The following is a 14,812-nucleotide window of genomic DNA, read 5'->3' on the forward strand; positions in this document are numbered from 1 at the left end:
CACATTAATAGGCCTCAAACCAGTTCTGGCTACTGCTCCTTTCATCCACCCGCCTTTCTCTGCAGCTGAGGTTTATCAGATGATACTCCCAGTTTCCTCCTCTTCTGATGCTCAGCCTTAGGGACTGCTGTTCCCTCTCATTCCCCCATCCCCAATCTGCTCCAGAGGGTCCCCCAACCCTCTGGAGAGGACTTTGAGGATGAACACGGGGTGGCGGGCAGGAGAGGAAGAGGAAGCTTTGTTTTGCGCACATCTATTGTGCCACTGGAGCTGCAGCACTGAATATAGATTTCCCTCCAAAGGGCCTTTTGGATGCTTAGATTTCATAATGGACAGGTGAAAAAGAGGAGTGTTTCTGCATCTTTAACTGCCCTGAGACCTGTGGGTATATACTGTATACACATATACATACCTGGGTGGAAAAGGGAATTTCAGCAAGGTGCAGGATTACAGAGAATAAGAGATTCTCCAGTACTACTAAAGATGTGTGTTGTGCCTTAGGGGAAATTTATATTCGACCTTATAGGCTGCAGACCAAATGCCAATGAGAGAACGGAGTAGAAATCATTTTGTTCACCTGAGATACATACAGTATGAAAGTAAAGTGGCTGAAGTGGGTATGTGCAGAAAGGTAGTGAATTGTCAAGAAGCTAATTTCTCAAAGATGTTTTAAAACATGCATAAAAGGCCTGCTAGAAGCAAAATATTTTAATTTTATTGCTGCTGCTGTATTTGTATACAATATTGTAATGACCTTCCAGTTAAATAATAAACTGTTAAATAATAAACTGATACCATCACAGCAAAATTTAAAAGTGAGGGTACTCTGAAGCAAAGTTCTTATTAACTAGCCTTGGTGCTACTTGGATAACCACAGACAAATATAGGTGTCCCGTGTGAATTTGCAGATTATTGCTCAATAGGGATCTTGTTCTTGGAACAACAATTAAATTACAGTACTGCAGCAAGAATCCTGATCATTTACACAGGCTCAGATACCTTTGGGGGAAAACTGGCAATGGAGAAAAACATTTGTTCCTAACAAAGATGAGAGAGAGAAAGATGAGACAGACACTTCAGCACAGTGCTGCCAGCTTTTCACAGTAGCCGCCTGTGGTACTTCCTCTTGTAAAATCTTCAGGTTTCTATTCACCGTCCTTCAAAGCTTCCCTTTCCCCCTCACCCCTGTGTTTAAGAATATGTTGATACACCTACAGAGATGTGGATACGAGAACAAAAACATACACAAAAGCTGGAAGAAAATCCCAAGACAAACTAAACACACAAAATTTATTGGTTTCGAAAACAATTGCTTTAGAGCCAATTGTACATTGGGGGCGGGGGAAGATGTGGATTTCATATCTTCCAATGCTTAGGATTGGAAATAATGCAATGGCTCATCAAATAAGATGAGAGTATTTATAAAATTAAGGCTGCAATCCTATGCACCCTTACCTAAGAGCAAGACACACTGAATACAGTCATACCTCAGGTTGTGATCCATGTGGGAGGCACGTTCGCAACCCGCAGTGCCGGGTTTGCGCACACGCGTGACGCGATTCGGTGCTTCTGCACATGCGCGAGCACTGAAACCTGTTCCGGTACTTCTGGGTTTGGCATGGCCTGCAACCCAAAAACGCACAACCTGCAGCATTCGCAACCCAAGGTATGACTGTGCAGTGTGGCTTAACATTGAGTAAGCTTGCATAGGAACATGCTGTAAGACTGCAGTCCTATACCCACTTAGCTGGGAGTAAGTCCCATTGAACTCCATGGACTTCTGAGTAAGACATGTATAAGACTGTTGTCAGTCACTTAAAAACCTTCTTTAAAACAGGAAAATTGACTGCTAATTATTTCTTTGCTGGAAAAAAGCTGCAAGTTCCAGCAATTTGCATACTTCATGTTTGGTCCAAGTTTATCTTTTGTTATCTTAAGATTATCTCCATTTGAAGCCACATAAACATCAATACAATTCCAAAGCAGAGTGGAGGAGAGGAAAGCACTTTGGTGTCTTGCATTTAAGAAAACAGGTAAAAACATGAACATCAGAATAATATACAAAAAACCCTCCAAGCTACCAATGCATTCTGAATAGTGTTGGAAAGCCTTTCTGGTTATAGAGAAACAAGTTAACTAGACAAAAGAATGAAGTCTAGATTTGTTATCACAATAAGTTTTCTTTTTAATATGGTCTGTGACAAGCAATATCAAAGATGCCAACTCTCAAGCGCCATGTTTGGAAACCAGACAACTTTCAGCAACAACACAAAGTAGGCATATTGCAATTTTAATTAAATATGAAAACATGAGCTGTGTACATTATTTTTCCCTAAAAAACACAGCAATTTCAAAAAGTTTTATTGTAAAATATTTTCATGAAACAAGTGAACCAGCAATACATGCACTTGTGTGCCTCTGCCTCTTAAAATAAATGTGATAAGGAAATAGAGACAGGTGTGGGGGGAGTGGCGCTGGGCTTGGGAATCTCAGGATGGAACGCAACACGAAACTCCATTTCCTATGTCTGAATGGCAAGAAGAAGAAAAACAAACCGTATACATTTTGTGTAATACTTTTAACATTTTCTATTTACGCTTCAATCTTGGAGAAAAATACTTTTTTTTCTGTAATAAAATACGTTTGCTGATATGTAACTTCTTTTTCTGCAGAAAATAATTTTGTAAACCGTCATCTTTTAGGGGCATGATAAACTGTTTCGTTTCAACATTTCCCCCTCTGCTGCCCCCACCCCAAATGGGATCTGGGATCTGAAGTGGAAACAGGAAGGGCGGAGGGGAGGGGAGAGAAAAGGCAGAGCAGAGCCCGCTTTGCAAACAGAAAGAAAAGTGCTCCTGGATGGGAGAGGGTAAGGATGTGTGGTGGATAGATAGGTAATAGTTAAAGGTCACTTTCGCCATAGAGAGCTGTAGAGAAAGACATGTAGTCCAGGGCACCAGGTACAGAATCCAGCCCGGTATAAGGTGCCATTCTAGCAATGCAATATTCAGCTTGATCAGGAGGCAGTTCCCGTCGCAATTCATCCACAGTGATATAATTCTGCAAGAGAACAGAGGGGTGTCCTTTTTTATTTTAACTAGATGAGGCAGGCACAAATTTATTAATGTAAATTGCACTTATTTCCATATTAATTAAATACAGTCATATCTTGGAAGTTGAACAGAATCCGTTCCGGAAGTCCATTCGACTTCCAAAACATTCGAAAACCAAATTGCGGCTCCTGATTGGCTGCATGAAGCTTCAGAAGCTGCGGAAACCCCGTCGGACATTCGGGTTCCAAAAGAACGTTTGCAAACCGGAACAATCACTTCCGGGTTTGTGGTGTTCAGGAGCCAAAACGTCCAAGTTCCAGGGAGTTTGGGATCCAAGGTACGACTAGTGGTTTTATTTGATATGCATTTTCTGAGTTTCTGTTGCTTCCCAATTGGGGTGAAGCCTGTTTTATAATTTGTAGTATTAGGACAGGGATGAGGAACCTTTTTGGCTCCACAGGCCAGATCCTTATCCATCAACTAATGTCACAAATTACATCAGGGGATCTGGTGTTTTGAAGTCCTGAAAGCAGCAGGTAGCAAGGTGTAGCTAACGGATAGACCCCCCCGCTTCATTTCAAAGGAAAAAAATCTTCCTGTTAGCAGGACCTTGCTGTCTGCCATGTGGAAAACCTACCTGAGCAGGTTCAGGTGTGTGTGAGAGAGCTCCCTGCAGAGAGTTCTCACACGCACCCAGACTAGTCAGGATCACCCTGCCATCAGCCAATGTGCATATGGAGTACTGCTTATTACTGGAGGCTGCCTTTGGAAAAGCGGTGTTTGCAAATGCTCCCCCTTTTAGCTTGTGGGCAGGCTGTCTCAGTGGGGTGGAGGGGGAGACTCCTCTCCCTTATCCTGCTGCCATGACCCCACTGGAGTAAAAAAAGTAGAAGTGTGACCTGCTTCAAACAGCACTTCTGGGAAGAGCTTTAAACTCCACCCATCAGCTAATGAGTAGGGATTAAAGCCTGCTCCCTTGGCTGTATGATCCTGTTCCCTACTGGGAACAGGGTGTGCGGCCAAATGCAGGATTAAACCCTGTCTTCTGACCCATCAGCTGACGACACTCGTGACCAGTGGTTGTGTGGGTTGGAGGGAAATGGCCTTGCAGGCCAAACTGGGCCAAATTACCATAAGCAAAAACAGGTTATATGTATGTTTCAGCCAACCTGAAATAAAGGGTTTGTTTCATTACAACACATTCCTAAAATCTTTATTTGAAAAACCCAGGTTATATTTTTACATTTCAGCTGTCACAGGGAAGCGCTGACATGTAGCACAGTTCAGCGAAGATCAGAGAGAGACAAGGTCAGACAGGAAACTTGCAGCTAGCAGTTTCATTAAGAATCAGAGTCATGGAGACTCATGACATATGCTCCCTCAGCATAAGCTGTTGCTTAGGGTGTCTTCCTCCTCCCCAGCTAGTCTATTTTCTCTGTGTCATATCCCTCCCTCTGCCTACAGTGAGTCCCAAGGGAGCTTCTCTGTGTCTGCCTAGTTTTCTGCTCTATTACATAAAGAAAGGGCATTGTTTTGGGAGTGGGAGAAGGAGCTGGCAAGTTTTCAACTCCAGTATCTCCCAGCTCTCCTCCTCTGGGGTGTGTTTGGTCATCCAACACCCAGACACCAACACCGGGTCTAAATTGTCTTCCACTGCACTCTCCCTGGGGGGGCATCTTGGTCAGGCTGTTTCCACCACTCCTCATCTAGCCAGTCCCTGACATCACCAATCCTAAAACCACGTAGCGCACAAAAGTCTGAACTCACTTTATCTCCAGCCAGGATCTTGAAAGAAGCCATAACTTGGTCAGCTGTGTCAGTATCTGCAGTTTCCCGGGACATGAAATCAATGAAGGCTTGGAACGTCACTACTCCGATGCGGTTGGGATCTACAATGCTCATAATTCGAGCAAACTCTGCTTCCCCCTGGACAAAGATACAAGAAGTTAGCAACAACTCAATCTACTGGTGACAGGAAAGGATGAAATAGGCATTTGTTATGGAAACACACCATAGCCTTTTGCAAACTGGCCACCCCACCCCCAGTGATGTTTTGGACTACAACCCCCATTTTCTTTAACAATTGCTGCTCTGGTTGGGCCTGATGGGAGTTGTAGTCCAATCCATCTGGAGGGCACTAAGTTTGGGAAGGCTGTTCCAAAGGCATCGAGGATGTATCACATGAAGAATTAATTGAAGTAGTTTGCATTTGAAGTTATAAGGAAGACAAGCTCATAAATGTTTGGCACCAAGTAGTAGTCTCAGCACTGACACCCAAAGAATGGGGCTGCTACCCCTTATCACAGGTCTGATAAGACAGCAACCAATGGAAGCCAATGGCGTAACTGCTTCAGGTAGAGACATTCCTCAAGCTCCAACCAAACACCGCCCAAATGCTATATTATTGTGATGCTGCTGCTGTTGAGTGTGGGCACTGCATGGCACCAAGTCCACAAGAAGCTGCTGTGTAGAAACACCCTCTTTATAGGAAGGGAAACACAATAAAAGTGCCCTTGACAGTTTCATGGTTAGGGAACATGGTTACCAAAAGCTGATCTCACTGGAGATTAAGATTCACCAGATTTCATATCTTAGAACTGGGTGCTTGAGAACTGTAATGTGTTCACTAGCAACTTCCTTTTCCCTCTTTATAAATTTTGTGGCAAGAATAAGCCTAGGAGCCGATTTGCATGTTATTGCTGAATCCCCCTCCTTTTTTCTAGCCCATGCAAATGGGCTATGCACATGAGCAGTGTAAGATGTGGGGTAGCAAAATTCATGGAATTCAGTTGCAGCAACTTACATGGATGGGGCAAGCTCCAGACCAAAGATTTGAGATCACAGAGTCTGATGAAGATAAGCTCAGTGGCCCTGTGACAGCTAAAATTAGTAGTACTGCCAGATATGAGATTATATTATGAGGCATCCTGTCTCTGTTGATTGAAAGAATGGATAACTTTGGAAAATACACTTCTTTGGAAAATAGCATTGCATTCTTAGTACTACTAATTTTAGCTGCCATGGGGCCACTGGGACTGATGGGTGGAATATAGGCAGTATGGGAAGGCACAGACCGTCATCATATCCTATAGCCCTTCAGTTGATGGCTATAGCTAATTTCCCTTCCAACGACTTCTACCAGCATAGCTCCAGTTCCAGAAAAATGTGAGTATACAGTTGCCCTGTGGGATTGCAGTTCTTGTACACTTTCCTTGGAATAAACCCCACTAACTACCGTAGGAGTTTCTTCAGAGTAAAGATGGTTTGCCTTTCACTGTGAAAATATGAACTGTTCACAAAATGGCAAAGACATGCCTAGAGAGAGCTGTGTTGATGTCACAGAAAATATGCATAGAGTATTTAACAGAAAAGGTGCCCAAGACTCTTGTGCAGCTGCATCCCACACTGCACAGTTAAATGGTTTTCATCTGTTGGTTGATATATTGCTGGTTTTGCTGTTTGTTTTTATTGCGAATAAATCCAGTTGTTTTTATGGATTTGTGAGACCGACACAAAATACCATTTTTGGCCAAAGGGGAGCTTCGAAAATGTTTGAATAAAAAATCCCCTTAAAACAGGATTCAAGTAATGAATCCTGTCAAGTAGAAGCCTTCAGCAAGGACTTTCACATGTGTCATAGGGCTTTCCCTGACTTTTCTCCCCCCGCCCCAAATTGGCTCTGGGGGCAGGGGCTGAGAGAACCTCTGCAATTGAATGCAGGGGAGGGGGGGCTTCTGTCTGGCAAGCCAAAATGCTAGCCCTGATCATTGAATTTCTTCCGTCCCCAATGGATGTACATTTTTTGATAAACCAAATCTCGCAGTTTAAATGTGGGAAAATTGACTATTTTTACAGCAGAAGGACAAGTGTGATGGGTTGTTGTGTGGGCTGCTCACAATGATTTAGCAACAAATGCATAATTATAATGCAAAAACAAAGCAAAATGGCCATGGGAGAACTAGGCTTAGACATTGCTTTGTTCTACTTATTCAGAGGTCAACAAGGAATCAGTTTGGATTAGATTCTGATTCTACTTCCAAAAATAAAGTATGAAGTCAATCCGTTTTGTAAAGAAATATGCCACTGATGCCATAGATTTTATTCACAAGTCACGGGACTGACAAAGCTTTACCTGGGTTCACTAGCAGTATGCCCTTTTCTCATTTAAGGGCCAAATATACCACTGTGAATATAAGTGGCAGATGCTTCTACCTTACCATATTGTAACCAATGGAGATAAGGCAGGTGCGGAAATCTTCAGCATCCATCATGCCAGTCTTCTTCTACACAGTCATAAAGGGATGGTAGAATGAAAGGGAAAAGAGAGGAATAGAAAGTAGAGATGAACTCACGGAAGGTGTTAAAAGAATGGATTTGCATGAAGGAAAAATGGAAGATGAGATATATTGAACAACAAAAGAAAATACGAAAATAATTTGAAGAAAACAAAGAGATGGATTCATTCCATTGAAAATAAAGGAGCAGATGAAAGTTTAAGGATCAACAACCAGAAGAAAAAGGTACCAATAGGAAGATAATTTTTTTAAAAATGGAGAAGAGAAAGGAAGGCAAGAAGAGTTTTAGGGAATCAAGCAAATGGAATGTGTAACCGAGAAGAGAAAAAATGATTTGACAATGCATAAAGAAAAGAATGGAATTATGACAAAACATACAAAGGTATGCAGAAATATGCACAATAAAATAAAAGAACATTGACAAGATGGATTAAAACAAAAAAGAAGAGAAGGGAGAAATATGTTATTCCCTTATGGTTTGATATTTGCCTGAGTTCCTTGCTAGCATTCAGTACCTGTGCATCGTTTCCAATATCGTAACCCAAGCTGATGAGGCAGGCTTTGAATTCCTCGGGGCCAAGTGTGCCGGAGTGGTCCTGGTTAGGCAGTGCGCCAGCCAGCAGGGCATGCAGTGCCAGTAGGGTGGTGGCATAAGACGAAGAAGAGAAGGAGAACAAGAAAGGGGCAAGGAGAGGAGGAGGAGGTGCACCATGCAGCAGGTGGGGAGAGATTGGGGGGAGAATGGCATGCAGGAAATAAAACAGGGGAAGAAATAAAAAGTGCACAAGGTTAGATACTGTGCTCACATTTTGTATTGTGCTAATGCTGCCTTTTCTTTTTTTCTTTTGCACTTCTTTCTCACAAAATATGACCATACCAGGGACAAATGTTTCCTTTGAAAACTGCTTTTCATTAGAAACAATTACATTTTCTTCAACAAGTTTAGAAGAAAACATTTATTGAACCACCTGGACTGCAGAGAAGCCTTGGACACATTTGGAATATCCTGTTGCTGAAGCATCTTTGCACTTAGAGGAGCCTTGGATTTAGAAGAACATGGGAGTTCATGTAGTTTAGAGTGGCCCCAACTCTGCAGCCATTTTTAGTCCAAAAGTTTATCCTTGCAACAGAACTTGGACCAAGTCTCCTGCTTGATGCTCCCTGCACTGAAAACTAGACCTTTGTCTTTAATTTAGACATTTACCCAGAGATATGACGCAACATTAAATTGCCTTTGTATTTTCTAAATTGTAAAAAACAAACAAAAACAACTCACATAGTGAATACAAGCTACATTAAAATGCGAGTGAGATAGAGGACTTGACAGAGCACGCCTAAAAGCTATACACTATTAGCGCATGAAGTGACTACATTTTCTACAGCCATTCCGTGCAGCCAGATGTCTTCCTTTGTGCTGTTGCTGACATAACAGTATTTTGTCTGGATTCAGTGGCTTGAGCTGAAGATTGTTCCATGCAAGGTTAGCCTCGGTCTTTTTGAGGCAAAAACCTTAAGAACAATCCAGAAGGAAGAACGTGAAGCACAGGCAGTGTGGCCTGAACAAGAGGCTTACTGACAGCGATACCTGACCTGTGAGCTTACACATGTAGAATATTTGTAGGGCAATGAGTTATCACTGTACATTTTCTAATGGATGGATAACATACAAGAGCTTTGCTAGGAAGTGGCATGTAATCAAGTTCAACAAACAAACAACCCCACAACCATTAGCTACTCTCACGGAGGCTCATTAGGTTAATGTGGCCATTTCTATTAAATCTGAGAAGGGTTTGAAAATCAAAGAGATAAGGTTTTTAAACATTTGTGTTAGCATTTCCTTTGAGTCCCCAAACGCTTTAAAGTTAATGGACTCTGCCACATTTTACTTTTTACTTGAGCTGCGGTTTCACATGGAGAATCTGAGCCTTGGTTTCCATTCGCTTCTATGGAGAAACTCTCTGAAGTTACAGGCACTACTAAACTCAACCATCCCAACCACCCATGCCACTTACCCTGTCAAAGTGGTTGAAGGAGGCGCGGAATTCATTCATCTGCTCCTGGCTGATTCCTTTGGCATCCCGAGTCAGAATCTGGTTTTCCACTTCATTGGTAGTCCTAGCAATGGTTGTGAGGAGCTGCTCCCAGCCCACTCTGATGTGCTGGAGGAGAAAAAACGATTTCCCGCCTACATTTTAAGTTGAGAAGCAGCATCTGGAGACTAGTCAAAATGCAGTAAAGCGATTGTAGACTTGGAAAATGTGCTGCTCAGTAGGGAGAGGAAGCACATGGCGATGCTGGTTGCAAATAATGGGTGTTGTAGTCCAAAACATCTGGAGGGCTCCAGGTTGGGGAAAGCTGACCTAGGTTTTCATTTAAAACTAGGGTAGGCCTAACCCAGCCCACCTTCCTATGCAATCCACAGCACTCCCTTGGCTTCCCCAGGTGTGTGCACATTGGCGTGGACCATCGGAGAAGTGGGGAGGGCATAATTTTCATCCACCGAATGGTACTTTGGGTGGAAGGTTTTTCTTCTACGTGGGAATGAAAATTGCCTATTGCTCCTCAGCACTCCAATCAGCTCTTCTTCCTGATCAAGGTATCCTGGGTAGAGAGGTTTAAACTGCCTGGCACCCTGTGATGGAGAAGAAAATCACCATCACCCACAGCTGATGTGTGGGCCGGCCAAGGAGTGGTAGGCAGTTTTCATCCCTATTGTCCTGCACTGGAGGTTTAAACCTCCCCACCCAGACGGCTGCAGTGGGGATGCTCCTCAGATAGTCTGTGCCAATCGGCTGAGAAGTGAAAAAAGAATGATTCTCATTCCCATCCTGGCACTGCAGTAGGTACGGAAATATCATCCTTCCTAGCTGATCTGCATTGATCAGTTGGGGAGCTGGTGGGGGGTGAGCTTTCCACTGGAGCAATGCAGCCCCTAGCCCCAGTTCCCACCCCACATTTAGACAATGCTGATAAGAAACTGCTTCTAACCAGTGGCGTAGCGTGGGGGTGCAGGGGGGGCCGGCCGCACCGGGTGCAACATCTGGGGGGGGGGCGCTCGCATTCGCAGCTCTCTGCCCCTAGCTGGCTGGCTCACTCTCTCTCACTGCAGTGCTGGCTGTGCGAATCCGATCCGAGCCGCCGGGTCGCCGCCCACTGTGGAGGGGGGGTGCCAGGCGTGCTAAAATCGAGTGCTAAAATCCATGGGTTAGGGGGCGGAAATTACTTGCCTTGCCCCGGGTGCTGACAACCCACGCTACGCCACTGCTTCTAACACAGAATTCCTTATTGATTGATCGAACTTATATACCGCCCTATACCCGGAGGTCTCAGGGCAGTTCACAGAAAAAATCACAATATAAAAAATATATTGTCAAGATATCTACTTTAATAGATAATTCTTACCAGCTGGCAAGCTCCAGCGACTGCCCACTCACATGGACTCCTCAGACTTGTCTGCAGTGTTGTTCCTACACTTTTAAGGTTGTTGCCACAAACCTGTAATCCCTTATGTGCTAGCCAGTCCCCATTATGTGAGGGTCTTATTCCTCACAGTCAAAATAGTCTATCTTGGCTGCAAACTATGGGTCTTAAGCAAAGGTGAATCCGGTGGGGTCCCAGACTGTGCTACTGAGCATTAAATCAGTCACCCTCTCTGTCATTTGTACAAGTGAAGGCTTTAGCCAGAAGTGCTTTATGTCAATATCTGTACACGTCTGCATGGCTAGTCAGTGCTACTAGTTTAGCACCCTTCTCCCCAACATCAGTTTAATCAAGAGCAGGGCTGGGTGGCTCAGGGTATTACTCCTTGCATGCCTGGGCTATACCAGCACAGACTCCCCTTGGCCTTTACCTCCATAGTGTAGTTGGTGTGCTTGTTGTCAAAGATGAGCGCTTCTTGAATCTGTTGGTGATCTCCCTCCAGCTGATCAATCTTTGGTTTGTAATTCACAATGCTCTTCTCGTATTGCCGCAGGTGATTGAGTTGGTCCTCCAGAGTCCCGTGCATCTCGATGGAGATGCGGCCAATCTCCTGCACGAGCCCAAAGGAAATGAGCAGATGAGTGACAAGTTTCAACATGTAAAGCATTTGTCTGCAACTGTTCCCTAAATGGACTAAAACATGCTTTAATCACAGGCCTTGTCATCTCAAGGGGAAAAGAGCTTTGCTTGCAGGTTTTTCAGAGAACAGGTAAACAAAACCAAGTCACTGGAATAATTCACTGCAGCTCTACTGAGTTAAATATTTAAAACCAACTGAAGACCTGCCCAGCTGTGTTAAGGGCTTTCAGAAAATAAATTTGTTTCCTTTTTAGCACAGTTACAAAACTATCCTAATCCCTTGCTCAGTGCTGCTGGTGGATTTAGGTGGAGGTGTCCCTCCGCTGACTGGGGCCACTGCAGAAATCTTCAATATGGCTAAAACACAGGCTGTTGGGAAGCTGGTGTAACTAGTAACCAGTGATAACTAGTATAGGGCTCTGAAATGAGGCATTACAGGGGTGGGATGGAGACAGAGCCGAGGGGGGGGGGTAGGCAGTGATAGAGCCACTGGATCCATTTCAAAGAGGGGAGATGATCTGGCCCAGGAAGAAAACCTCAAAGCCATCCACTGTGCCTAGAAACGTGGCTCAAAAGGAAGTCAGGAGGAGCCCTAAGTTAGGGCTTTGCTTCATTTATTGGGTACATATTACAGATCAGTTATACCTGAGCCTAGCAGATCTGGAGCTACACATTGTTTTAAAACCATGTGTATTATGATTGTGACCAGATGCCCCTGCATGTACTCAGACTGTAGGCAAGTTTAAAAAACAACAGCCAAACAAATATGCACAGCTGCACGTACAATGTGGTCTGAAGCTACAGTCAGTTGTGGTGTATGTGTTTTAAAACCAATCTGAAGCTAATTCAGATGGTGCAAGTCTGGAACATGCACATGCAGACAAAAAATGCAAAGCACAAACTATTCCTAAGGCACATCTCAGTTAATTTAGTACCTACTTAATTTAGCATTTTATTATAGAAAGCCACCCTCAATAATTTCTTGTATAAGAATGGTTTTTAAATAAGAAGTAACCACTGGCCATCGAGTATCTTAAACAAAGAACATGTGTATTTATGAAGATTAGTAAGGAGAGGAAGAAAGGCCACTGTGCAAGCAAAGCTTAGCACAGATATACTGGCTCAGGGGTGCGGGGGGAGATTGCAGCCGCTTTGTTCTTCCCCAGTCCTTTAGCTCAGCACAGTGTTGCAGCTAAGCCAAGATCATGGTTAAGCGCTCTCCTTCTTAGCCACCGTCTGTAGCCAAGGTTTGTTCTGGAAGCTAGCAGGTTTGCAAAGTCCCAGTAAGTAAGCCATGGTTTGGGTTTTCATGCTGTGCAAACCAGGCCAAAGAGAGTGGTGACGTCTCTCAGCACAAATCCTTTTCACTGAAAGGATGAAAAGACAATGCCCAACTAGGAGGCTCTTCAACAGAAAAACGGCAGTTTTAAGTATTAGCAAGTTTTTACCTCCATCTTGGTTTGGATCCAGGGCCCAATGACATTGGCCTGAGCCCCAAACTGCTTGCGAAGTCTCTCATTATGCTGCTGGCGTGCATGTTCTTCCATCAAAGCCTGGTCCCGCCTGGGAACTAGTTGTCTCACCTTCAGCAAATATGAAAAAGCTTAGAAAAATTGAGCTTACTGCTGTTAAGCCTTAATAAACACAAAGCGTTCTGAAGCCAGGGAAGCCAAGTTCTGTGCACTGTTAATCAAAAGGATAAATCCAGCCCTCTTCTGAACAAGTAGGTATTAAAATAAAAATTTCCATTTAAGTGGATTAATGTCCACAAAAGAAAATTAACACCTCCATATCTATTATAGGTGAGACGCAACGTAGGAAATGTCAGCAAATCATCCAAAAGTCAAGATGGAATGCCAATATTTCTGTAACTGCTCCAAATAAATTGATTCTACTTGGTGGGAGCGTTGGTGACTTAAGTCACCAGACCACTCAATAAATATATATTTCACAGGCGGAAATTATTTCCTACAGCACAAGAATAAAACTGAGTTCAGAATTACCTTTTATAATCTGCACTGTGGATTACTTGCCTGCAAACCAAGAGTCAAGATATTACATTGCACATCTATGAGAATTTCAACTAAGGCTGCAATCCTATGCTCCCTTACTTGGGAGGAGGTTCATTGAATTCAGTGGGATTTACTCCCAAGTAAAAACGTCTGAGATTGAGCTGCTTGCCAGAATTCCAAAAGCAGGCTTCCAACCTAGAAGAATAATTGCCAAGCCTAGAAAGCAACTCACGTGGTCCCATTTGCCATTGATTTCCTGTGGGGTGATGGTGGTGTAGGGGTTGGTTCCTGCCATGTTGACATGGTAGGTCTGAACGATTTTTGACACTTCGTTGTGGATTCCTAGAATGGCCTGTCGCTCCTTGTCTGCATCTGGCAAGGTAGCTTTGAACTGTTCATGGGCTGTGGTCAATCCCTGAAGGAAACAGAAAACACAAAAACAATTTTTAAAAAGAACAAGCCCATTCCCCATCATGCTGCGTTATAAAACACCAGCACAGGATGGAAGAATCTGTGTGTGCAACAGGACATTGGAATAATTTAAACAGTGTCAGGGAAAGATTCCCTTTTCGACAAATGAGAATTATAAAGGCAGGGAAGTGCACTGGAGCAGTGGAAAATTAAATTGTGCAGCAATTAAAACTTCCTACTGCACGACCACTGAAGGACATGCTGGAAAGATTTTAAGGCAAGAATGCCAAAAGCACATTTCCTTTTTAGTATTCTTGGAGGCCATTTTCTTACATCAGTTAGGGGTTGGGCTCTGCCATTTCTGGGTTGCAGGCAGGGATGGCGAAAGCTCCCCTTTGGTAGTAGATGGTTTAGCATAGGGGAAGGTAAAGGAAAACTGAGTCAGAGCCCAAATCTATACCTGTCTATTCAGAAGCAAGCCCTGCTGATTTCAACATGGCTTCCTGTTCCATATGTTGGTGTGAGACTGCTGGCTTAGTTACTGCAGGCATTACTTACTTAACTGTTCCGAATACTTGTTTTCTAAAGAGAAAGATGCATAAGCCCAAAGGGATGGCAAACTCTGGCTCTCAAGATGTTGTTGGACTACAACTCCCATCAAGCCTGACCACTGGCCATGTTGGCTGGGGCTGATGGGAGCTGGAGTCTCACAACAGCTGGAGGGCAAAGGCTCCCCACTCCTGCAGTATATCAGCTGACCTTCAAAGCCTGTTATTTTATTACTTTTATTTTATTATTTATTAAAATGGTTGAAGGACGACAGGACGGTTCCTCAATCCTTAGCATAGGGAATGGCTATGACTAACCAGAGGTGAGAAAAGCACTTTTTATGTGTTCAGGAGGCACTTTTTGCTGCACATTACTAAACATACGCCAGGTCTTTTTTGCCATGCTGAAGAAAACAGATTAAGTTGTTGAGACC

At 43.6% G+C, this 14,812-nt stretch overlaps 1 protein-coding gene across 7 annotated transcripts in view; it reads right to left on the reverse strand.

Moving 5' to 3' along the window:
* Window positions 1-2,160: 2,160 nt before the first annotated feature.
* ACTN1 (actinin alpha 1) overlaps window positions 2,161-14,812 on the reverse strand; it is a 92,826-nt gene continuing 80,174 nt past the window's right edge. For 2 of the 7 annotated variants that reach the window (XM_083398362.1, XM_083398363.1), the window contains exons 15-21: window positions 13,652-13,834; window positions 12,856-12,990; window positions 11,199-11,378; window positions 9,361-9,507; window positions 7,271-7,336; window positions 4,821-4,979; window positions 2,161-3,060 (exon numbers count right to left, since the gene is read on the reverse strand). In XM_083398362.1, coding sequence (XP_083254488.1) covers window positions 2,902-3,060; window positions 4,821-4,979; window positions 7,271-7,336; window positions 9,361-9,507; window positions 11,199-11,378; window positions 12,856-12,990; window positions 13,652-13,834 — 1,029 coding nt within the window. In that variant the 3' untranslated portion in view covers window positions 2,161-2,901. Of the gene's footprint in view, window positions 3,061-4,820; window positions 5,925-6,083; window positions 7,945-9,360; window positions 9,508-11,198; window positions 11,379-12,855; window positions 12,991-13,651; window positions 13,835-14,812 lie in introns of all 7 variants that reach the window. The other 5 variants (XM_083398360.1, XM_083398361.1, XM_083398364.1 and 2 more) reach the window with 4 other exon arrangements.

Source organism: Podarcis tiliguerta, assembly GCF_965153285.1.
Source record: "Podarcis tiliguerta genome assembly, chromosome: 1".
Taxonomy (NCBI): Eukaryota; Metazoa; Chordata; class Lepidosauria; order Squamata; family Lacertidae; genus Podarcis; species Podarcis tiliguerta.